General features: G+C 44.7%; 1 protein-coding gene across 6 annotated transcripts in view; it reads left to right on the plus strand.

The window, feature by feature from the left end:
* ARHGEF3 (Rho guanine nucleotide exchange factor 3) overlaps positions 1-25,648 on the plus strand; it is a 349,765-nt gene that overhangs the window by 91,060 nt on the left and 233,057 nt on the right. The window contains exon 1 of one of the 6 annotated variants that reach the window (XM_054482011.2): positions 10,168-10,314. The exons of the other annotated variants lie outside the window; for them this stretch is intronic. Within the exon in view, the coding sequence (XP_054337986.1) occupies positions 10,295-10,314 (20 nt within the window). The 5' untranslated portion in view covers positions 10,168-10,294. Of the gene's footprint in view, positions 1-10,167; positions 10,315-25,648 lie in introns of those variants that run through there. 6 annotated transcript variants of the gene reach the window in all.

The following is a 25,648-nucleotide window of genomic DNA, read 5'->3' on the forward strand; positions in this document are numbered from 1 at the left end:
CTGTTTCTCTTTCCAGCAGCTCCTTCCCTCCTGCCTGCAGTTTGGGCCTGGGGCCTCCTGTGCCAAACACTTCCCTCCTACTCCTGCTCAGCCTTTGCATTGTCCAGAACTCAGCCCAGTGCTGGTGCTGGTAACAGTTGAGACACAAAGAGGGGGAGCCTTGAAGTCAGAGCTCAGCTCTCCCTGCGGCCAGCACATGATTATGCCCCAGATTCCTCACCTGCAAGATGGTGATGTTAACAGAATCTGTCCAGAAAGTGTGGACTATATGAGGCGCTGGCAACCCAGAGTTATTTGTTTGTTTGTTTTCTGAGTCAGGGTCTCACTCCATCACCAAGGCTGGAGTGTAGTGGAACGATCACAGCTCACTGCAGCCTTGACCTCTTAGGCTCAAAGGATCCTCCCATCTTAGGCTTCCTAGTAGCAATGACTGCAGGCATGCATCACCATGCCCAGCTAATTTTTTCAATTTCTGTAGAGATGGGGTTTTGCCATCTTACCCAGGCAGGTCTCGAACTCCTGGACTCATGTGATCCTCCCATCATGGCCTCCCAAGGTGTTGGGATTACAGGCATGAGCCACCACACCCAGCCTCCAAAGTGTTTTAAATATCACTTCACCCGCAGTAAGGATTCAATTCCGTGGACTGTCGTTACTATTAAGATTATGACCATCACTCCAGACCTATTTTTATCTTTCTCTTTTTTTTTCAAAATTCGCATGCGTTTATCCTCTTTTCTGCCCCACTTCTTTCCTACCTACTCTCTCCTCCCCAGTGACCACCACCCCCAGTACTACCCTGAAACTGCCTCCAAGGTGACCAGCCATCTGGAGAGCCAAAGCTGTTGGTGGGTTTTGTGCAGTCTTCATCATGGACTCCTCTTTCACAGCATTGGGTCCTGGCTCTGCCTCCTCCTGGAACACTTGATTGGCTGGCTTCCCCCCAACCCCTTACTCCCAACTGCACCCTCCCCAGGGCTGTTGCTTCCGGCCTCTTCTATCACTGCGGGTCCTTGCCTTTGGTCACCCCAGCCATGCCAGGACATTGGCTTTGACCTCAGCTGCAAATCCCAGTTCCCCACTGTTGCCAAACCTTTCTGCCTACACCTCCCAGGTGCCCTGGACTTTGTATGTGTTTAAACTCAGATTTCTGGAGGCTGGTGAGGGATGAGCTGCCTTCAGTCTCAGGGACTAGAGGCAGAGATTAGGGACAACAGGCCTTTTTAAGCAACTGAGAATTCAGTCTGAGGGCACTGGGAAGCCTTTGCAGGTGGAGGCAAGATAAACCCCAAATCTGTCCACCCCTAAAGACCCTGCACTTCCTGATTCTTTGTTGGACTCTTTAGGTTGCTGGTAGTTTGTGGGTGTGTGGTTTCTTTTACATTTAATTTCCTCCTGCTGGTGATTCATGCATCCCTCCTAGACTCCGGAGCCCCAAATACCATGTTAATAAGTTGCATCTGGCAGAGTGCAGCATGCTGGGGTGTGTGTGACTGCACTATACTTGATGTCTGGTAAGTTTCTGAGGCCTGGCTCTTTGATATTCTTTGAACAGGGCCTTCTCTGGGAGCCCAGTAGCAGCAGCCTGTTGTAGAGGGACCTCACTGAGTGTCCCTGGTGACCTCCCAGCCAGGTGGCATCACATTGCCCCTTGCTGCTAATTCCCCTTGCCCACCCCCAGCCCCATATGTGGGTATGTTGTCCATTTACACCCGCATTTGTTAGGGTCTGTGCCTTCCTCTCACCTGCTCATAAGACCCAGGTGTGCATGTTCATTCTGGCCAGGCCCCAGTGCCCAGTGCCCAGGAGGCATGGTGAATGTGTGCGAGGGGATCGAGGGGGCGAGGCTGCAGGCTGCTCTCAACTATGCTGTTCCCAGGGACCTGTGCACTGCTGCCCCTCTCAGAACCTCAGTTTCCCTATCTGTCTTTACGAAATAGCTGGCCCTGAGCCCTGCTGCCCACCTGTCTGTGGAGTACACGTGGAGACCAGCCAAGGTGGCAGAGCCCCGGATCAGGGATGGAGGCAGTGAATGAATATGTCACATTGTCGCCCTGTAGCGAGTGCAATGCTGTTCTGGCTGCCCCTGTGCCAGGACAGTCTGAGCAGCAGTGATTTTTAAAGAGAATGTCTATTCTAATTTAAAATCCTGTGTTTTAAAGGCTGGGCACGGTGGCTCACACCTGTAATCCCAGCACTTTGGGAGGCCGAGGCGGGCAGATCACCTGAGGCCAGGAGTTCAAGACCAGCCTGGCCAACATGGTGAAACCCTCTGTCTATTAAAAATACAAAAATTAGCTGGTCATGGTGGCGGGCGCCTATAGTCCCAGCTACTTGGGAGGCTGAAGCAGGAGAATCACTTGAACCCAAGAGGCAGAGGTTGCAGTGAGCTAGGATTGCACCATTGCATTCCCTGCCTGTGCAACAGAGTGAGACTCTGTCTCAAAAAAATCAAATCAAATCACGTGTTTGTATTAGAAGATGTCCTTGTGTTTCTTTGCTTTTCTTCAGAAGCATTCATAGGCCAGGGGTGAAAAAACTACCATCTTTTACTCCAAAAGAAATATGACTTCCCATAATATTTTGGATTTCCAGTATCTGGAAGGGTAACTGATGTTGCTTTTGCTGATAGCAGGTAGCAAAGGTGTTGGTCATTACGGGGCCACCAAAGAGCCTGGAAGGATCCTTTTCTACTGTCCAAGGCCGGGCTCCCCTCCCCTGTTTTCTTTTCCTCCCCTCTCTAGTCCACTCTAAGAGCCAAACTAATCCAAATATTTTTCTTTCCTCTGTAGGCCCTTGGTGTTTCAAAATCTAGAAAACTCTAGGGAGTAATGTTCACTTGATGTAGTTTCATGTTGGCAGTTAAAAATGAACTTTATAAAACAGACTTGTAGTCCATTTGGGAAATGCACAAAGTGATTTTTTAAAAAGTTACTCCACGATCAATATTATAGTGTTTTCCTCATCTTTTTTTTTAAACCTGTGAGTTTATTTATGTAACTTTATATCCTAGTTTTTTGTCCAGTATTTTAATATAATCACTGCGTCATGACATGGGCAAATTAGACATCACAGTTTGCGGGGCTTGTCCACCTCCCTCCCTGCCTTGTAACATACTCGCCCACCCACCTACCCATCATGTGCTTGTCCACTTACCAACCATCCATCCATCATGGATCGAGGGGCTCTTCTCTGAGGAACAGGGCTGGGTTCTAAGAAACAATTATCAATGCGACAGGCAGGGTCCCTGCCCTTGGGGAGTTACTGCTATATAGTGGAACCAGCATGTAAGTAAACACAGGGGAAAATGGCAGATTGTGGGGGTCTCTGGGTGGTGGGCATGGGGCTGTAGCCCACGGTGTGGTTTTGACTTCCATGCACGGATGGCAGCTCAGTGGTGGTGTAAGCTCTTGTGGCTGCTGTGTGTCTGTGAGACTATCCACACTGGGAGGCTGGATTTAAACACTAGATCTGGAATTTCCCTACAAAAAGGTGACCCCATGGGTGCTCAGGACTGTGGGGTCCTTCTATGTGGGGTAAACTGAGGGACTGTACAGTGTGGCAGGGTCAGGCAGGGTCAATTATTGAGCTGGGATAGCCAGTCTTTTTTTTTTTTTCTTCTTGAGACGGAGTCTCGCTCTGTCCCCAGGCTGGAGTGCAGTGGCACAATCTCGGCTCACTGCAACCTCCACCCCCGGGGTTCAAGCAATTCTCCTGCCTCAGCCTCCCGAGTAGCTGGGACTACAGGCGTGCGCCACCATGCCTGGCTAATTTTTGTATTTTAGTAGAGACAGGGTTTCACCATGTTGGCCAGGATGGCCTTGATTTCCTGACCTCGTGATCCGCCTGCCTCAGGCTCCCAAAGTGCTGGCATTACAGGCATCAGCCACTGCTTCTGACCAATAGTCAGTTTTAGAAGGAGACATGAACCTGACCCAGCATGCTGACCCTGCAGAAGGGGGCTGTGTTGTAAATGCAGTGTTCTCTGGTGTTAGAAATTTCATAGTTATTTGTAGCATCACAGGTACTATTGGAGGTGAGGGGATTTTTTAGAGGGATTTCTTAGAAAGCTTTATGTCTACAGCAAGGTCTGAAAGGATATACACTAGGCCAGGGATCACCAACTCTGAGTGTGACAGAGACCAGGCAGGACCTTACATGAGTGGCCAGGGAAGGGCAGGGATCACAGTGGGGAGAGATGGAGACCCCAAGAGCCCGTGGTCCATCTGAAGGGGGCAACTACCACTCAACCCTAGCAGACCATGGTCACTTGTGGAAATATGGGCCCTTAGTGATGAGATTTTTTTAAAATATTGAACTGAAGCTAGAGACTGTACCTGATTTCTAAATGAAATCTAGATTTTTAAATGTTGGATGCTACCTCAAAAATAAATACATATATACATACATACACCCTATGGGTCATATAAAATATACCAGCAGTCTTCCCATTTCTGACTTGTACCTCAAATTTAACTTAGAAGTTAAATTATTATGATTTTTTTATTGCTTACTTGTTTACATTTTAATTTTGTTTGCCTTTGTAATGAGCATATGATATTTATTTGTAAGCAGGAAAAAAGAAGGAAGACATCTTTATAACCCAAAGGGCTCCTTACCCTTTAATTTTTGTTGATGGTCCCTGGGCAGGTGGGTGACGGTCAGGTTGCCTGGACTGCCGGGCTGGCTGCTGGAGTGTTCTGTCAGTGGAAAGAGGACCCATATCCAGAAAGAGGAGGAAGGACAGCCAGGGGTTCTGCAGGCCAGGTCCCAGGGCTGCTGACCAAGTCAGTAGACAGGTGGGGACCTGGGAGCACACTAGGCACTCACTCATTCCATCATCCATTTCCTCATTCATTCATTCATTCACCGGATGTATACTGGGTGCTTATGGTTCAGAGACCTGATCTGGGCCTTAGGGTTATAGCAGCGAACAAAGTAGACAACAATCTCCACCCTTATGGGCTTCAAGAAACAGTAAGTAAGACATAGGGTAGGTCTGATGGTGCTAAACACCATTGAAAACAGGCAAGAGTGGTGGATAGGAAGGCTGGGGAGGGCCACGGTTTCCAACAGGACGGTCTGAAAGAGTCCCACTGAGAAGAGACCTGAAGGAGGGGTTTCACTCCATTACACATGAATTAAGTGCTTACTGTGTGCTAGGCACTCTGGATGGTCCCCTGGGAACATTCACATTTTGATGCTTTCTTTAATGAACTTTTGCAAAGAAACAAAGCATAGTTCTTTTGGTTGCATGTGACAGAAATACAATGTACGCTTGCTTACTTTTTTTTTTTTTTTAAAGAGAGCTCACTGTTTATCACTGGCAAAATCTAGTGATAGGCTACCTTCAGGCATAGCTCGATCCAGGTGGTTAATCTGTGTCATTAGGAACCTTCTCTCTCTTGATCTCTTGCTCTGCTTTCCCCAGGTTAGCTTCCTTCTCAGGTAAGCTTTCTGCACAAGATGCCCTGCACAGCTCCAAGTTTGCATCTCATCAGCTCAGTGCCTGTCCCAGAAGGACTGTATATCTGTTCTTTAATGCCGGCCAAAGTCTTGAGGCCACTCTCACTGAACAGGCCAGGTCACATGCCCATCTCTGGAGCCTGGGGTTGGCCCTTCCTGAATCACAGGGTCCCAAAGGGGAGAGGGCATCCCCCAACAGAAAATCTGGGTGCTGTTAGCAGAAGAATGGGGACTAAATGCTGGGCAGTGAGGAACAGCAGATGTCCACTCTGACAACACTTGGATTAAGGAAGCAGGAAGGGCTGAAAACAGCCTGAAAACAGGGAGACCTTCAAGGGTCCCAGCCTGTGACCAACAGACCATGTGAGCTTGGCCAGGTCTTAGTGCTCCAGTCCCTAAATGAGGGTGGTCAGCTGGTTCTCTGAGGATCCTTCCAGCTTGTGATCTGTTTGAGTTTTAGATACATTATCTGAAAACAGATATGATTGAATTAAATTACCAGGTTTGAAATAATACAGGGTTATGGATCCTGGGTAGAAGTTTTTTTCGTTTTGTTTTTATTCAACAACTAGCTCTGTTGGTGAATTGCTGAGGAAGCCGTGAAGGACATGAGACCCACCTCTGCTCAAGCTATGCTGCTCCTTGCTGGTGGCACCTACCTACACCTCTGCCTTTATAGTGTGCAGCAAAGCTTTGCCAACTTTTCAGTCTGGTAATGGAAAGTGAGCTTCACTGTCATGGATGTCATGCTTTAAAGGCTAGAATGATGCATTAAGAAAGATGTACCCTGGCCTCATCTTCCAGTGCAAACTTATGAGTAGGCTGTAGTTGAAACATGACTACCAACAGCTGTAGGGAAAACCAGCTGTGTGGACATCGGCATGTGTTTCCAAGACACTAAGCAGATATCTCAGTCCAGAATTTTGTTTTAATGGTTATGTCTCATCTTGACAGACACATACCAATGTATTTCCCCAGGAAGATGGGGAGGGAAGACAGGGATTGCTCCTTGGCGACTCTGCTGATGTGACTTTCTGTTAGTCAGACGTCTGCAGGGGCCAGCATTTGTGTTGAATGGTGGAAGGCTTGGGAGTGAGTCATCTCAAAGCCAGAAAACCATGCATCACCCTCTCCAGGAAGTACTGGCAGTCATACAATTGCACAAGTAGGCAGCCACAGGCCATGTGGATATTGAGGTGGGTAGTGCAGTCAGGCAAGAGTCTTGGAGGCCGATGAACTTGACTTGAAGCCTGGCAGCATTGCTGCTTCTTGGCTGTGTGACCCAAGTCAAGTTACTTGAGCTCTCTGCACCTGAGTTTCCCATCTGTAAATCTGAACAGTAATGGTACCCACTCGTAGGAGAACATATGTCAGGTTCTTGTCAGCCAGAATAATGACTACTGTTGGTAGTGGTGCCATTCCTAATGGGCTAATAGGAGACAGAGTGGCATAATATTCATAGCAGCTAACATGCACTTTACATGTTAGGACCATTGTACTCATTATGGGCACTGTTCTTAGCTCTTCTAAGAGCTAAGGTAGATAACGTGATTATTCCCACTAACCTACGTAGGTACTATAGATGGTCCCGACCCACAATGGGTCGCCTTACGATTTTTAGCCTTTCTGATGGTGTGAGAGTGACATGTATCCAGGAGAAACTGTATTTTGAGTCCCCATACAACCATTCTTCTTTTTTTCACTTTCAGTACAGTTTTCAGTAAATTACATGAAATATTCACCACTGTATTACAAAACAGGCTTTGCGTTAAATAATTTTGCCCAATTGTAGGCTAATGTGAGTGTTCTGAGCATGTTTAAGTGGGCTAGGCTTTAAAAGCATGCATTAAGGTGCCAAATCCAGATAATTCTATATTTTCACAATGTGGAATAAGCAAGCCTTCTTGCTACTGCCTTACTTATTGGATTTGTAGGGTAAGCTGAACTGTGATGTTTGGTAGGTTAAGGGTATTAAGTGCATTTTCGACTTACCATTGTAAGTTGAGGTGCATGTGAGTTATCATCATCTTTCTCAATTCACAAATGAGGAATCTGAGGCACAAAGAGTTAGGTAACCTGCCTGGAGTCACAGGGCAAGTGAGTGGTCGATGTGTGATCAGAACCCACACAGCTGGTTCTAGAGCCCTTGCTCCTAACCACCACCCTCAGTAGTCTCACTGCAGAAATAAGAGCTGCACAGGATGCTTCCTATAGGTCAGGAAATGTTCTAAGCACCTTCTCAGGATTGAGTCCTTTAACTCTCATAACAACCAAACCCTTGTAGGTTGGTACAATTATTCTCCCCATTTTCTAGATGAGGAAACTGAGTCACCCAGAAAGGGCTAAGAAAAGGAATTCACATCCTCATTGGCTGGCTGATTTAAGACAGGGAAGCTGACCTCTCTGAGCCCCAGGGTTGCCACGGGCTGGGAGGTAATCTAAGATAAGTACCACCTGCAGTCCTGATGTGGACCAGACCTTCTTTGGAGGGGGCCTACTTTATTCCTAGTGAGGGCCTTGCTCACAGACCCCGGCTTTATTCCTGGGCCTGGGCCTTGTCTCTGGCTGCCTGTGGCAGCTGGACAGGGCTGAGAGCCCTTGGGAAGGTGTGGCATCTTGGGGGAAGAGGATTTTGAAGAGATGCCTCTGCCCCTTGGCTTGGGCCTCCTGTGGCACCAGAAACCAGCTTGGCCCTCCTGTGGCACCAGAAACCAGCTTGGCCCTACCACGGATGCAATGGCAAATAACACTGTGAACCTGTCCCAACCACTGCAGGGCAAACGGTCGAATAGATCTGGGTCTCAGTTTACTCAGTTGCAAAATGGGATGAGTGTGGAATGAAAGCATGCAATTAAAGGTGCCAAATCCAAATAATTCCATATTTTCACAATGTGGAATAAGTAAGTCTTTTTGCTGCTACCTTACTTATTGGATATGTAGAAATTTTCAAGGAGCTTTCTTTCTTTTAGAGGTAGGGTCTCACTGTGTTGCCCAGGCTGGAGTACAATGGTGCAATCATAGTTCACTGCAGCCTGGGCTCTGGGCTCAAGCCATCCTCCCACCTCAGTCTCCCAAGTAGTTGGGACTACAGGTGCATGCCACTACGGCCGGCTAATTTTTTTATTTTTTGTAGAGATGAGGGCTCAATTTCTTGTCCAGTCTGGTCTTGAACTCCTGGCCAGAGGTGATCCTCCAGCCTTAGTCTACCAAAGTGCTGCGATTATAGGTGTGAGCCACTGTACTCGGCCTCAAGGGGCTTTCTTAATAACTGGTTCCTATTGTTGACTGTGTGAGCTGTGTCTAGCTTCTCCCTCTCTGGCAATGTTAGGAGCTGTACCCTTATTGCTAGGCCCATGTTTGTGGTTATTTTGTCCAATTAATTATCGTGAGGATGAACTTTTGGGTCATTTTAATGCTCTTGGAAAATGGTGTCAAATTACCCTGTGGAAATTTCATGTCAATATATACATTTATAGTTGTGAAGCAAAGTGCCTGTTTCTCCACATTCTTTCTTGCATTTGATATGCCCATATAGAAGTTGCTAATTTGAAATATAAACATGCTAACTTATTTAAATTTCCATTTGGTTAGTTAGTAGGGAGGGTGAGTACTTTTTGTTTGTTTATTGATTGATTGGGTTTTTTATTTTGTGAACTATGTTATGGCAAAGCATTTCAGTTTTCTTTTTCAAATAAACTAAAATTTTCTTATTACAAAAATGTACATATCATAAAATTTTAGACAGTGTAGGAATGTGTAACATGGCACGTGCAAGTTCCCCGGATCAATCCTAACCTTGAGAAATCACCACTGCTGACAGTATAGTAATGATAATTCCAGAATCTTCTAGAAATTTTCCAGCGCTATCCATTTGACTTTAAAGACTTCTGAAGGTTCATTCATGGTTTTCGTGTGTTAAAAGGTGTTTTGTCCAGTGACATCTTTGTCAAATAAAGGTAGTAGGCTTATTTTGATAAATTTATCTTTTCAGAGAAGCCATGTAGCCTAGTATGGGGCGGGGGTGACCGCACCTGTGGTCCCCACTGAATGCTGGCATGTCTCCCTGCGCTCAGCAGGGTGTATATGGATCTTTTGGCCTTGTCTGGTCTTTTGACAGGATTGCTTTTTGTCTCTACTGTCAGGCCGTTGAGCTGGAAGGGCAGTGACGGGAGGCTGAGGGGCTTCTGCTCTTTTGACAGTCCCGGCACCATTGCCTTAGTGATAGTCACAGCCAGTTTCTACTCTCTATGTACTTTATGTGCTTCAGTTTACTTAAACCTCACAACAGCTCTGTGAGGTGTAAAACCTAATATTATCCCTATTTTTCATAGTCTAAGACATGGATTCCTAGAGGCCAAACCCATTTGCTTAGGGCCACAAGATAGCCAGCTGGAACTCAATTCCAGCCCTGCCAGGCGCCAAGTCCCCTGGAGATGTTAGCTGTTCACTTTGCAAATCTGCATTTCTCTGCACCATCTCTCCATGAGCCCCATCTCCCTGTCAGCCTGTGTATATATTGGCCTGGTCCAGATGTGTCCAGGGAACTGGGGAACCCCCCATCGGTTCCCAGTATTATAAAGACTTTGAGCAAGTTGGGGGCAGGTAAAAGGACATGTCTCTCCAAGGGCTGCATCCCAGAATCAGGGCTCCTGAGTGAGTGGGAAGAGCATCTTTGCCTGGGTCATAAAGTGTGGTTGCCGTGGCGGCAGCTATGGCAACGCTGATGCAAGTGCTGGCCCTGTTCCTGCTGGAGCCCAGCTGGTGAGCTGGGAGTTAGTGAGGGGCCCAAGAGAATGGGGCTTGCTCTGCCCTGTGCTTTAGATGGACCATGTTTGATAGAAATATTTGGTAAGTAGCACGTAGCTGATAATCACAGTCATTTTTCTCGCCCCAGTTTGTGGCTCTTGTGGATTAGGTGGCCAGAAAAATCTTGATGCAACTTGGTGGAGCTCTGGGGCAGGATCCTGGAATTGGGCTGTCTGGCCTTATCCTTTAGTAGCTGTGAGGCATTTCTAAATCTAAGCTCTCAGTGCCACAGCTTCCTCATCTGTTAACAGTCCTTATTCCACAGGGCCCCTGTGAGGATTAAATGAGTTAATCCTCATAAAAAACACAGTACGAATAGTAGTAGTATTATGAAAATAGTACTAATATTACCCTCTTTTACTCAGAATTACCTCATACCCGCCACTCCCTTTTTTTAGCTGTCATTGAGGTCTGCCAGGATTCAGCATGGTGGCTTGCTGTTTGGTGCAGTGCTGAAATCAGTGGCCTTGACATTACCTTCCTTTCTACCACATGAGCTCTAACAAGCCTGACACAGTTCCACTCCCACATTTCACTGACAGTTTGGGAATAAACATGTTTTTATGTGTGGCCCCAGTCACTGCCAAAAACAGCATTTATGGAGCATCTAATTACCTTGGAGACTGTGGTGGGTCCTGTATTGGAGTCAATAAACTGCTTTAGGCAATGCTGGCTAATTTAAGAATTTTTGGCATTTTAAACTGTTAGGATCAACAGAACATTTATTATAAATGCCCATATCTGAGGACCCACTTTTGAGATTGCAATGTTCATTTTGGAGGGGTTGGGCCACCTACATATGGATTTATTAGTTTCTGATCGGTATAGTATTGAATAAAATATAAAGACTTTCTTCTGCTCCTCCCAGGGCAAGAAGCCCTTATGGAGTACCTGTTTGATAGAAACTAGTAAAGTATGGTATCTAGAGATACAATTTTTGAGTAAAGAGTTTTCTAGGATTTGAAAAACATGAATTGACCGGATGCAGTGGCTCACACCTGTAATCTCAGCACTTTGGGAGGCCGAGGCTGGCAGATCACTTGAGGTCAGGAGTTCAAGACCAGCTTGGCCAACATGGCGAAACCCCGTCTCTACTAAAAAATAGAAAAATTAGCCAGGCATGGTGGTGGTCGCCTGTAATCCCAGGTACTCGGGAGGCTGAGACAGAAGAATTGCTTGAACCCAGGAGGTGGAGGTTGCAGTGAGCCAAGATTGCACCACTGCACTCCAGCCTGGGCAACAGAGCGAGACTCTGTCTCAACAACAACAAAAAACACCTTCTAAGGGTTGATTATTTGATCAAAATCTCTTTAAAATATTAAGAAAACTGAGCCATTAAATGTTTTAAATTAAAATTACCCTTCTATTAAAAGTATAATATGCACACAGAAAAGTTTACCATTAATCTCCATGGATATTTTTATTTGCAGATGTAGAAACACCAGTGAATAAGACTAATCTCTGATCTTTATTGTTTTTATTTTTTTTTTAAAGTCCTGTTACACTTCATGTAAAGAGAACCAACTCAATATTGGCTGTGGGCCTGGTACATAGTAAGCATTTGAGTTTCCATCTCCTTTCCTCTGTTGTTGCTGCTTCTGCAATGGTTTTAACATCTGTTTCTCTGTTCGTCAACTCTAGAGCCAGATTGCCTGGGTTTGAATCCCACTCTGATGCCTACTAGCTGTGTGATTTTGGGCAAGTCCTTTAACCTGTCTGAGCCTCAGTTTTTTCACCTGTAAAGTGGGAGTAACAAATATATCTACTCATAAAAGTTTTTTGAGGACAAAATGAGTTAATATTTATTTAGCATTCAGAACAGTGTCTGGCTATGACACAGTGAGCCCTCTATAAGCACTGGTTCTTTATTTTTTATTTATTATTATTATTTTTTTTTGAGACAGAGTCTTGCTCTGTTGCCCAGGCTGGAGTGCTGTGGTGCAATCTTGGCTCACTGCAACCTCCACCTCCTGGGTTCAAGCGATTCCTCTGCCTCAGCCTCCCGAGTAGCTGGGACTACAGGTGAGCACCACCACGCTTGGCTAATTTTTGAATTTTTAGTAGAGACGGAATTTCACCAAGTTGGCCAGGCTGGTCTCAAACTCCTGACCTCAAATGATCCGCCTGCCTTGGCCTCCCAGAGTGATGGGATTACAGGTGTGAGCCACCGCGCTCGGCCAGAACTAGTTCTTTTTAAACAGTGAACCCTTGACAACATTCTCTATGACAGAGAGATTGAGGATACGTACCTAGTCCATATGATAATGGGCAGTGGTGCTGATGAGTTAGGGAGCCCATGACCTGATCCCACATCCGTCTCATCAGTGGAGAGCTTTGGTCTTATTTCAAACAAGTAGGAGGGGCCCTCAGTGTCGGTGCGTGGGAAGGCAGAGCACAAACAAGGAGTCCTGGTTAGAAAAATACACTCTCGGGAAAGAACAGGCTCTCCCCAGGCAAAACTTTAGAAAAATAACAATCTGCTGCTCCTTGATTAAAGGGTAGAAAACTAATTATCCTTTCCGGAGGGACATGAGGCTGCTCTCTGCCAGGCTGTGACCTGGAGGTGCAGGATGTGGATTTCCTTAGGATGTAATGAAGCCTTTCCCATTGAAAACGTGCGATGATTCAGATGGATGTGGGGGGCAGGGGGAGGGGAGAGGGAGAACGATCCCTTTGCTTTTAAAAGCAACTTCTGGACACTTCAGAAACATTTGTGGGTCAGCACTTTGAATACGGAAAACTGATTTTCTTAAATTAGATTTCCAGAAGACCTCTGTTACAAAACATCCCTTCAAAAATGTTCTGTAATTTTTGCTAATTAGACCAGCTGACAGTGAGCTTAGATGTTTGAAGTTTGGTGCTGCCATCTATCTGCTGATGATGCAGATCAGAATGCCAAATGAGGTAGTAACTGGGAAACACTTTTTTGTGTGTGTATGCTGAAGAAATACCAAGTAGTATTAATTTTAGTTTCTTTAGTTAAGGGAAGAGGATGAAAAATTCGATATTTATATAACTAGTATATTATATTCCTCATTGTCTTCCACACCATACTGTTAGGGATGGAAATTTCCCATTGGCCTGTACCATTTGGCTGCAGATGTCAAGAAAGTTCAAAAAAGTCTTACAAATAGTTATTGAGCATCTACCATATGTCTAGAGGGTGGGGATAAAATGTTAAAAAGATAATGAAGTGGCTGTCCTCAGGGAGCTCAATATATACATATATTGGAGACAGTCTCTCTCTGTCACTCAGGCTGGAGTGCAGTGGTGCGATCATAGCTCACTGCAACCTCCACCTCCTGGGCACAAGCAGTTCTCCCACCTCAGCCTCCCAAGTAGCTGAAACTACAGGTACGCACCACTACAACTGTCTAATTTTTGTGTTTTTTGTAGAGACAGGCTTTCGCTATCTTGCCTAGTCTGGTTGGAGCTCATATTTTAATGACTTCGGTGGACTGACCAATACCTAAGCTCTGTGTCAATTTATATTTTATACAAATAATGCTTCTTAGGTATCTTTGGACAAGTATCTCTAAGTTCTCTTTCTCCATTTCACTAATGTTTTCTTGTCAAGTCACCAGGGATCTCTGCTTTGCCAAATTTGGTGGGCGCCTCTCCATCCTCCTGCTTGGTGAAATAGTAGAGTCTCCCTCTTTGAAGCACTGTCTTCACTTGGCCTCCTCGTTATCCCTCTGTTGGTTTTCCTCCTGTCCTCATGGGGCTCTTCTCATGTCTGCAGGCTGATGATTTCTCAAAACAGTCTCCTTATATTTAGCAGCTAATTCCACGTCTCCATTTGGAGGTCCATACTATTTCAATGTTATATGTCTGCTCTTGATTTTTGTCCCCAAATCTGCTCTTCCCATAGCCCTTCGCTGTCTTCCCATTGTTCAGGCTAAACTTCTTTAGAGCATCCTTTACTGCTCTTATTTCACCTTCTGTACTTAATCCACAGTAGATAGTGTTATTCCTGCCTTCAAATATGTTCATCATGCCAGGTGCGGTGGCTCACGCCTGTAATCCCAGCACTTTGGGAGGCCGAGTCACGCGGATCACAAGGTCAGGAGATCGAGACCAGACTGGCTAACACGGTGAAACCCCATCTCTACTAAAAATACAAAAAAATTAGCCGGGCATGGTGGCGGGCGCCTGTAGTCCCAGCTACTTGGGAGGCTGAGGCAGGAGAATGGCGTGAACCTGGGAGGCGGAGCTTACGGTGAGCCAAGATCGCACCACTGCACTCCAGCCTGGGCGACACAGCGAGACTCCATCTCAAAAACAAACAAACAAACAAACAAACAAAAACTGCTCACCATTCCACTACTCCTCACCACCCCGACTGCCACCATCTTGGTCCAAGTCCCTGCCATCCCTCATCTGGGCCGCTGTATAAACTTCCTCACTTCCTCCCTGCCCCCGTCCCACCACCTGGAGCTTCTGTCTCCATACAACATTGAGAGCAATCCTTTTAAAACTTAGGTCAGGTTTGTTTTCTGTTCAGAATCCTCCAGTGGCCTCCCCTCTCCCCTGGACTAAAATCCAGAGACCTTGCAGTAATCTGTGAGACCCTTGCCATCTGGTTTCAGCTCCTTCTGTGACTCTCTGCTCTTGCTCACTGCTTACCCCACTCCAGCCATATTGGTCTTGCTGTCCCTCTGCCGTGCCCCAGGAAATTTGCATGAGCTGTCCTGTCCACCTAAGACAGGCTTCCGGCTCTTGCAGGGAGAAGCCTGCCCTGGGCACTCCATACTAAATATCAGCTACTCCCACCACCCCCAATCCCCTACCCTGCTTTGTCCTTCTCCATAGAATTTATCACCTTCTAATGTAAGCTCTGAGAGAAGAGGAACTATATTTTTTCCTCTGGTGTATCCCTATGCCTAAAACAATGCCTAGCACATGGTAGACACTCAGCAAATGTTTAAAGCCAACATTTATTATGTACTTGGTATGAACCAGGTAGTCGGCGCAGTGCTTTATAGGAATTATTTGTTTACTTCTCAGAGCAACTCTAGGAGGTCTAAGTCTTATCATATCCATTTTCAAGTTAGAAGCTGAAGACTGGGAAAGTTGTATAAGTTGTCCAAAGTAATTTGATGGACTTGGGCTTGAACTCAGGTCTTGGAGACTGCAGAGCCCATGCTTCTGACCACCTTGGGTTACTGTTCTCTTCCTCTGGTGGCCTGAATTGGTTCTAGAAGTGTTTATGATAGCTGACCAACACATAGAAATGTGAATGAGCAACCCAAGGACCATCCATGGACTTGAAAGAAGGAAATAGATAGGAGTCCTGGTGCATTTGTTACGATGAGATAAGGTCTCTCAGGAGTGTCTGGGATATGAATGTGCTGTGGGGCAGATACTCTCTCCTGGATGAGGGGACAAGGGAACCACACCAGGTGGGGTTAGTAAGGCGAAAATCATGTATAACCCAAAGTGCTTTTTTTAAATTTTTTTTTATTTTTTGAGACAGAGTCCCGCTCTGTCGCCCAGGCTGCGGTGCAGTGGCATGATCTCAGCTCACTGCAAGCTCCACCTCCCGGGTTCACACCATTCTCCTGCCTCAGCCTCCTGAGTAGCTGAGACTACAGGTGCCCACCACCAGGCCCGCTAATTTTTTTTGTATTTTTAGTAGAGACGAGGTTTTACTGTGTTAGCCAGGATGGTCTCAATCTCCTGACCTCATGATCCACCCACCTCGGCCTCCCAAAGTGCTGGGATTTCAGGCGTGAGCCACCGCGCCCGGCCTTAACCCAAAGTGCTCTTCAAAGCCCTGGGAAAGGGTCATGTTGGGGCCTGACTGTCCATCTCTCATTAAATCCCTCATGGCCGGTATCCTCTTCAATGCTGTTCATTTGGATGGCTCCAGACCAGACTGAGAAGTTGGCTGGCATTTGAGGGCCTTTTTGTTCCAAAAGTGCTTATTTAGGATCCAGCACGGCCTGAGAGAGGCCTGGGGAAGAGGAGATGACTGGGGTGAATACAGATCCACAGCCCCATGTCAGGGTTGCTTCGGGGTCCCTGCCGGGTGCTTAGAAGACCCCATGAGATGGCTTCCACTATGGATGTTCTTCTCTGTCTCTCTCTGAAGTGCGTATGTTGTATTCATGTTCTTTCATCGTGTATGGAAGCCTACCCTGTGTATTGGTGACCACAGACTTACTGAGGGCCGCACCATGAATTCATTTTCATTATTTGTTAAGCTCCTATTAGCTGCAAGGAGTGCAGTGACAGCAGCGAGTCTAAACCAGATAGTCCCTGGCTTTCCAGAGCTCGTCCCCTGGAAGAGGGCTCTCTTACAGGGTCCCTTCTGTGCTCCAGTCACTAAGAGCTTTACATATATTAACTCCTCTACTCCTCACAACAGCCCTGTGAGAGGGGGGTCTTGTTAGTACCTTCATTTTACAGATGGAGGAACTAGGGATCAGAGATATTAAGTCACTTGTCCAGCGCTACACAGCTAGTGAGTTGCAGAGGCGGCTCCAGCTTCTGTGCTCTTAACTACTGGGCCAAGCCGCCCCTGTATGGCAGCACTGAGGAAGCACTGACAGTGACTATTGCAGTTCTCCTTCTGGGAGATTGCACGCATGAAAAGTTGTTCTAAAGATACAAGCTTCGCAGGAAGCTAAAATACCAAAGGGGAACACAGCAAAATGGCTCTTAAGTGGGAGCAGAAGACAGACCAGCTGTTGCTGCTGAATCTCTGAGCACAGAGACAGTGCAGGGGTGGGAGGGGGAAGTGGGAGTGGGAGGACATGGAGAAAGCCAGAAAGTGTGGGAGTTCTTATCATCGTTGAGTGACTCAAGTAAATATATGTCTCAGAAATGGACTTGTAGGACTGATTTCTCACAAGTACTGATAAAACTCCACCACTAAGCCGCTTCCATCATATCCCAGGCTGCATTAAAATGCTTGCTTTCTCAGCTTATTTACCGAATTTTCTCCTCTGGAGTAGTTAATAGGATTTTATTTCACATCATTATTCCATGAGGATTTTTTCCATTAAATATGTTTCTTTTATTTTGCCCAAAAATATTTTTATTTCACCCTCACTTTTCAAAAATTGTGGTAGAATACACATAAAATATTACCATTGTAACCATTTAAACTATTACCATATTTACCATTTCAACCATTTAAAAATGTATAATAATTCAATGGCATTAAGTACATTCACAAGGTTGTGCACCCATCACCACTATCGAATTCCAGAACCTTTTCATCACCCCAAAAGGAATCTGTGTACTCATTAAGCAGTCACTCCTCATTCCTCCTCTTCCCCCAGCTTCTGGAGCTATGGATTTGTCTATTCTGGACATTTCACATAGATGGAATCATATAATATGTATCCCTTGTGTCTGGCTTCTTTCACTTTGCATGTTTTCAAGATTCTTCCATGGTGTGGCATGTATCAGTACTTCATTCTTTTTTTAATGGTTGAATAATATTCTGTTGCATGGATATATCACATTTTGTTTATCCATTAGTTGATGAACTTTTCATATGTACCTTTTCTTTTCTTTCTTTCTTTCTTTTTTTTTTTTTTTTTTATACGGAGTCTCGCTCTGTCACCAGGCTAGAGTGCAGTGGAGCGATCTCGGTCCCCGGTACAAGCAATTCTCCTGCCTCAGCCTCCCGAGTAGCTGGAATTATAGGCATGAGCCGCCATGCTCAGCTAATTTTTGTATTTTTAGTAGAGATGGGATTTCACCATGTTGGCCAGGATGGTCTTGATCTCCTGACCTTGTGATCTGCCCGCCTCAACCTCCCAAAGTGCTGGGATTACAGGCGTGAGCCACCGCGCCCGGCCCTTATATGTACCTTTTCAATAGGGTTATTATAGTACCAGCCATTTGCCAGACACATTGCTACATGCTTTGTCCTGAATATATGAAAAATTCTTATTGATCAATCAATAAGAAAAAAAAGAACACTTCTTTATATAAATGAGCAAATGACCTGAACAAGCATTTTACAGAAGAGGAACTACAAATATAATATAATTTCATGGATTTAAAAAATCATTTCGATCTTGTCTCTAGTTAATTCTGGAATTGTTTTGAATAGGGTAGTCCTATATTATTTGGAAACTATGCACATGTATGTGTTTGGGATATTACCTATTTAGGGGAAGAATTTCGTTTGTTGCTTTGTTCAAGTAGATCTTTATACATTTGTGACCTAAAGATGATTTGGTATTTACAGATATAGTACCACCTCTCTAAAGCCTTTGTAAAATATTTTGTCCTTTTAATGTTTCTTAATTCAGATGGACACTAAGATCCTTTTGGGGAATGCATCGTTTTTAGCAGCATTCTCAATTTATGCATTTTGGTTGTCACCAACTGCTAAGACATGGAGCAGTGGATTTTCACAGTCAGAGGTTATTGGAAATGGAATGCCTTATTTTTCTATAACTGTGCTGTTCAATATGATGGCCACATGCCACATGTGACAACTGAGCACTTAAAACATGGCTGGTGCCAGTGAAGACGTGTCATAAGTGTAAAATACACATTGGATTTTGAAGGCTTGGTATGAAAAAAACTAAAGTATCTCTAACACTTTTTTCCTATTGATTATGTGTTCAACAATATCTGGATATACTGGGTTAAATAAACTATAGTATTTACTTATCTATTCCTTTTTACTTTTAAAATGCGACTAATAGGCTGGGTATGGTGGCTCACACCTGTCATCCCAGCACTTTGGGAGGCTGAGGCAGGAGGATTGCTTGAGCCCAAGAGTTCAAGACCATCCTGGGCAACATAGGGAGACCCCGTCTCTACAGAAAAAAAAAAAAAGCTAGTTGTGCTGGTGTGTGCCTGTAGTCTTAGGAGGCTGAGGCGGGTAGTCTTAGGAGGCTGAGGCGGGAGTATCACTTGAGCTGGGGAGTTCAAGGCTGCAGTGAGCCATCATCACGCCACCACATTCCAGCCTGGGCAACAGAGTAAGACCATGTCTCAAAAAAAAAAAAAATATATATATATATATATATATATATGACTAATAGGAAACTTAAATTACATGTGTGGTTCACATGATATTTCAATTGAATAATGCTGTACTTAAAAAAAAAAAAAGGGCTGGGCACGGTGGCTCACGCCTGTAATCCCAACACTTTCGGAGGCCGAGGCAGGCAGATCACTTGAGGTCAGGAGTTCGAGACCAGCCTGACCAACATGGAGAAATCCTGTCTCTACTAAAAATACAAAATTAGCCAGGCATGGTGGCGCATGCCTGTAATCCTAGCTAGTCGGGAGGCTGAGATAGGAGAATCGCTTGAACCCAGGAGGTAGAGGTTGCAGTGAGCAGAGATTGCGCCATTGCACTCCAGCCTGGGCAACAAGAGTGAGACTCTGTCTCCAAAAAAAAAAAAAGCTGACAGAGGGTGGAGAGTGGTTGAGGAGAGCTTCAGTGGACACCTATGACTTCTCTGCCTTCAGAATCTTGAAAGTGTCCCTGAGACAGGCCACACAGGGTCTGGATGTCTGCAGTAGCCTCCAGCTTATCTCTGCTTTCACTCTGGACCCCTGACTTTCTTTTCCCCTCCCTTGCCAGAGAGATCTTTCTAAAAGGCAAATCTCATCATGTCACTCCATGCTTCAGTGGAGCCCCATCACCCTATGGCCAAACCCCTGACTCTGCTTCCCTGTCCAGCCTTGCCCACCTATCCAGCCTCATCTCATACTTTTCTCCCTCCTTCCCCACCAGCTAATATATGTTATTATAATCTGCATTATGTTCATTATATGCAATATATCCACAATATATTTTCATAGTAAAAGACTAAGAAATACATAATACAAAGGATAATGTCCACATTTATGCTGTCTAAATACCACCCCAGCTATGTAATCAATCACTGTCAACAGTTGGTCTGTGCCTTTCCAGGGCCCTCATCCTACATATACAGACCTAATTCTGTATCTTTGTATAGCATTCATCTCTGTACCCACTATACATCCAACATTTGGCCATATTTGCTTCAGATTTTGTGTGCTCCATCCCAGGCCCCTATGCCTTCCCTCTCTCCCTGGAGGTAATCACTCCTCTCTGGTTGAAATAGTCTTAACATCTGGATTTTTTACATTTTTATTACATATATATGACTATAAACAATAAAGTAGTATTTTGTGTGTTTCTAAATAATATCATATCATATCATATCATATCATATCATATCATGTATATCTCCTATAACTTGGATTTTCATTTTTTTCTTTTTTTGAGCGTTTTTATTACTATATAGTTCTATATGATCTTCCACTATAAAAATGAATGTAGTGGCCAGGCGCAGTGGCTCACACCTGTAATCCCAGCACTTTGGGAGGCTGAGGCAGGTGGATCATGAGGTCAGGAGATTGAGACCGTCCTGGCTAACACAGTGAAACCCCATCTCTAATAAAAATACAAAAAATTAGCCGGGCGTGGTGACGGGCACCTGTAGTCCCAGCTACTCAGGAGGCTGAGGCAAGAGAATGGCGTGAACCCGGGAGGCGGAGGTTGCAGTGAGCTGAGATTGTGCCACTGTGCTCCAGCGTGGGCGACAGAGCGAGACTCCGTGTCAAAAAAAAAAAAAAAAAAAAAAAAGAATGTAGTTTCATTTAATCTACTTCCTTATCAACAAACATTAAAGTTGTCATACTTCTTCCAGTTCTTCACATGTGCTATATTCTCCTTTATTTACCTCTTAACTCTTGATGCTTTTTATCTTCTATAGAAGTTTGTATAAGATTGAAATGATCGGGTCTTTGTTTTTTTTCTTTGGAAAGTTCGATAGAATCCATTAGTTAAACTGTCTGGGCCTGACATTTTCTCTCATTTCTTTATTAATTATAAGGCTATTCAGGCTTTCTATTTCTTCTTGGGACAGTTTTAATAAGTTATATTTTCCTAGGGATTTCTGCATTTTCTTTAAGTTTTCAAATTTAATGCCATAAAATTATTGATAACATTCTTATTGTAGTCGTTATTTACTTGTTAAAATGGGGCCTTCTTATGGTTGCCCAGACTAGGGTGCAGTGACATTATCATCCCTGACTGTAGCCTTGAACTCCTAGGCTCAAGCAGTCCTCCCACCTCAGCCTGCTGAGTAGCTGGGATTATAGGCTCATGCTACCATACCTGGTTAATAAAAAAAATTTTTTTTTTGTAGAGTTGGTTTTGCTATGTTGCCCAAGCTGGTCTGGAACTCCTGGCCTCAAGCGATCCTCCTTCCTTGGCCACCCAAAGCACTGAGAAGCTTTAAATTTTAATTGCTATTAAATCTGTAGTTACGTGACCCTATTCATAACAGTATTTATTAGTGTCCTTTCCACCTCTTTTTGAATTTGGCCAGTTTTATCTATTTAAAGTCTATTTTGTTTGTCTTTTTCCTTCTGCCTTTTTAGCATGGTTTTCCTTTGGCTTGGCCTACTTTTCCCTTTTCTCATCACCTGTTGAGTCCTTCTTCTCTGTTAGGTCTCAGAGAGGCCTCATTTTCTCTGGGAGGTCTTTCTGGCTCCTCAAACTTTGGTCAAACCCCTGCGGCACTTCTCACTACCACTTAAAAAAAAGCAATTTGCCATGTCGTAATTTTTTGGAGGGGAAGAGGGTGGATCTGAATGCCTTGTGAGGACATGAAAGCAGGAACTGAATTTCTTGTCCATTGCTAATCTCTAATGTCTGGCACCATGCCTGACATGTAGTAGCTGCTCAATAATATCGGTGAATAAATTAGTGGGTGAGCTCCCACGAATAGAGTATAGACCCATTCTCCAAAGGTGAGGGCTGTCTTTAAGGGGCCATTCTCAGCTGGACTGCTGCAAAGAGGATTCAGCTAGTGACTGAGAAATTGTACCAGCTGACCATTTCTGAGGTTCCGTGATTTTTTTTTTTTTGGAGACAGTCTTGCTCTGTCACCCAGGCTGGAGTGCAGTGGCATGATCTCGGCTCCCTGCAACCTCTGCCTCCCGGGTTCAAGTGATTCTCATGCCTCAGCCTCCCGAGTAGCTGGGACTACAGGCATGCACCACCATGTACAGCTAATTTCTGCATTTTCTACCTCCCGGGTTCAAGTGACTCTCATGCCTCAGCCTCCCGAGTAGCTGGAACTACAGGCATGCACCACCATGTACAGCTAATTTCTGCATTTTTTAGTAGGGGTTTCACCATGTTTTCCAGACTGGTCTCAAACTCCTGATCTCAGGTGATCTGCCTGCCTCGGCCTCTCAAAGTGCTGGGATTACAGGCGTGAGCCACCTCATGCAGCCTCTGTGATTCTTTTTTCCCGTAATTTATGAGGAAATAAAGAGTTGGAGTTACAGCCGTGGCATGAGTAGAATGAAACTGAGTGTGACTCAGTGAGCCACAGAAACGTTATTGGGATGTCCCTTTGTTCAAGAGAGAGACAGGCCAAAGTGATGAGCTTTCTGTTCTGCAAACTACCTCTTCACAGTGAGCTTCTCCACAAAGAATTGGGTCTTCACCTGGCTAAACACCTGCCAGTCTCTCATCAACTATGTCCTAAAAACAGAAACTAAAAAGATGTTTAAGTGAAAGAAGCCATTATCTTCTTAAGTGGTTCAATCAGAATAAAAATACCTGGCACAGGTGGTACCACATTCGGCACAGATTTCTCTTAAAAAGTATAGCTGTTTGATTTTTCTAGTAATGCTACAATTGTTCTGATGGATAAAGAGAGGTAAAACAAGAGAAAAGACGAAAAAAGTTTCGTTAGCAAGATGTTCTGGATTAAGAATTCAAACAGTAAAATATTTAAAACATATACAACTTGCTGACAAAGGTGGTAGTCTTTGAGAAGGGAAAGTGGAGTTAGGAAATTAGAGTAGAAAAGAGAAGTCTCTTTTCATGGTTACCCCATGTCCAGATTTGTGGCCATGTTGTTATCTAAAACAAATATTCATAACACATTGAAGCCTTTGTTTTCTTTTGTGTATGTTTTATCCAGTCCTTAAGAGTGAGATGTAAATTTCATTGGCCCTCCAATATGAGCCTCACCAATGATAATGGTAACTAATATTTACCCTTACTGGGTTAAAGAAGGAATCTTCTCATAATGATAATAGCTAATTTCAGTACCTGCTAAGTGCCAGACTCCCTGCTAACCATTTTTTTAGTACATGAATTTATTCCTTCAATTTTGTGAAAAGGGATTATTAGCCCCACTTTACAGATGAGAAAATGGAGGCTCAGGGGGAGCAGAGTAGGGAACTTGCTTGAAGTCCCCCACCAAGAAAGGGAGGGAGCTACTATTAGAACGCCAAGCTGGCTCTTCCCTAAACACCATGTTCTGAGCCCCACACAGTGTGCAGACAGCAGGAGCAGTCTAAATACGTGTTCAATTCTGAACCCATACTAAGAAGCTGTTGTATAAGTGGTCGCTAAACCTCTTCTCAAGGTGACGAGAAACAGTCACATTTGTTTTCACATGATGGGGAAATAAATTCTGCACTAACCCTAAGGCCTATTGCTACTGACCTTATTCTGTTTGATTCCAGACACATACACTTGAATTTGAGATCATTTCCTAACTGAACCTTGAATGCTGATTTTTCTCTGCTACTGAGGGCTTTTTTCCGTTTCTATTATGAGCTTTCCCAAGGGTGGGGATCTTGTGGCTTTTCTTTCCCACCTTTCGTAGAGTTGTAACCTCCCTCCACGATAGCAGCCCCCCAACTCCAACCCCTCCAACAATCTTGGAAGTTTCTCTCTGGCTGCTCACCCATCCCTGGCTTTCCCGTGAATCCCTCTATGGAAGTGGTCATACTTATCCTTGTGACATCTCTGAGACACTGGGAAATGCTGCCCAGACAGAAGGCTGTGCTTTGTAACCATGTGTGTACACCATGCACAGCCTGCTCACATGAGGAGCCTGAGGGCTGGACACAGATGATAGACAAGCCCTCCAAGTCTTGTTCAGAAGCTCAGCTAAATGTCTTTGTGTCTGGGAAACCTGCAGCACCAAGTGCTATTTTCTCACTTGGACTTTTGCTGATTGTGCAAAATACTGCTTCTACAATAGAAACATACCCAGGACTGAGAGGCCCCTCCTTTGGTGAGGACCTGGCGTTGGTGCTTCCGTGATGGTGCACTTTATGCTGCTAGGATGCTTCACCAGCTTCATCAAGAAGCCTTCTCATCAGTATGGTTCTCCTTCCCTGAATCTGTGCATTAAAGCTACCTGGGTGGTAGTGTTTGGCTGGGGAGAAGGAGGAAACTATCAGGAGGCTATTATGGTATCAGGATATAATTTTTAAACATTTATTATTATTTTTAGAGACAGGGTCTCACTCTGTCACCCAGGCTGGAGGGCAGTAATATGATCATAGCTCATTGCAACCTCAAACTTCTGGGCTTAAGCAATCTTCCTACCTCAGCCTCCCAAGTGGTTGGGACTACAGGCAGGCACCACAATGTCCAGCTAATTTTTTTTTATTTTTAGTAGAGATAGTGTCTCCCTATGTTGCCCAGGCTGGTCTTGAACTCTTGCCTTCAAGCGATCCTCCCACCTTGGCCTCCCAAAATGCTGGGATTACAGGCATGAGTCTTGTGCCTGTCCTAGAATTGTTAAGAGGGACTGTAGCTAATGTGAATGACCGGAAGCCTGAATGGTGGTGGGATGAGAGGAAAGTGGGAGCTCACAATTAGGGACAGCCCTTCTCTTGGTAGGTCTCCTGGCAGGTTCTCCAGCTGACACAGGGACACTTAAGTTGCCCAACAGTGTCCCGAATGGACAGATTTGCTCTGATGCTTTTTATTTGGCTATGAGGCCTGATGGTGGGAAGCCCTGCTAAGCTGCTGCCCTCCCACAAGGAACCCCCAGGCAGCTTTCTTTCAGGGGTATGCTTTGCCCTGTTTGGTGGGGCTTCTCTTCATGTGAGAGGGACTGCATCCTCTGGATCTGGAGTCAGACACATCTGGGTTTGAATCCCAAATTGGCCACCAAATAGTTGTGTGACTTCTGGCATGTGGTTTAACCTCTCTGAGCCTCAGTTTATCTCATCTATAAAATGCAGTAGTGACAATGTTCCCATTATATCATATTACATAATGTTATATAAAATTATGTTGTAAAGTTATTTATTTAAATGTATGTAATGCCATTATAATATATTGTGTATAAAATGTTATATAACACCGTTATAATGCTGTCTGTATGTCATGTATTTACATTATAACATAATAAGCTACCTTATAAGATTATTGTGAGACTTAGAGTACCTAAAATGCTTAGTCCTGGGCACATCTGTAACTGAATCTGTGTTAATGATTGTGATAATTAACATTATGTGTGATCTTCTGGGGACTGCAACATATAAGACAAAGACACATTTACTCAGAATGTTGTGGTATATATTGTTACTTTAG

The sequence above is a fragment of the Pongo pygmaeus genome, chromosome 2 (assembly GCF_028885625.2).
Source record: "Pongo pygmaeus isolate AG05252 chromosome 2, NHGRI_mPonPyg2-v2.0_pri, whole genome shotgun sequence".
Lineage (NCBI taxonomy): Eukaryota > Metazoa > Chordata > Mammalia > Primates > Hominidae > Pongo > Pongo pygmaeus.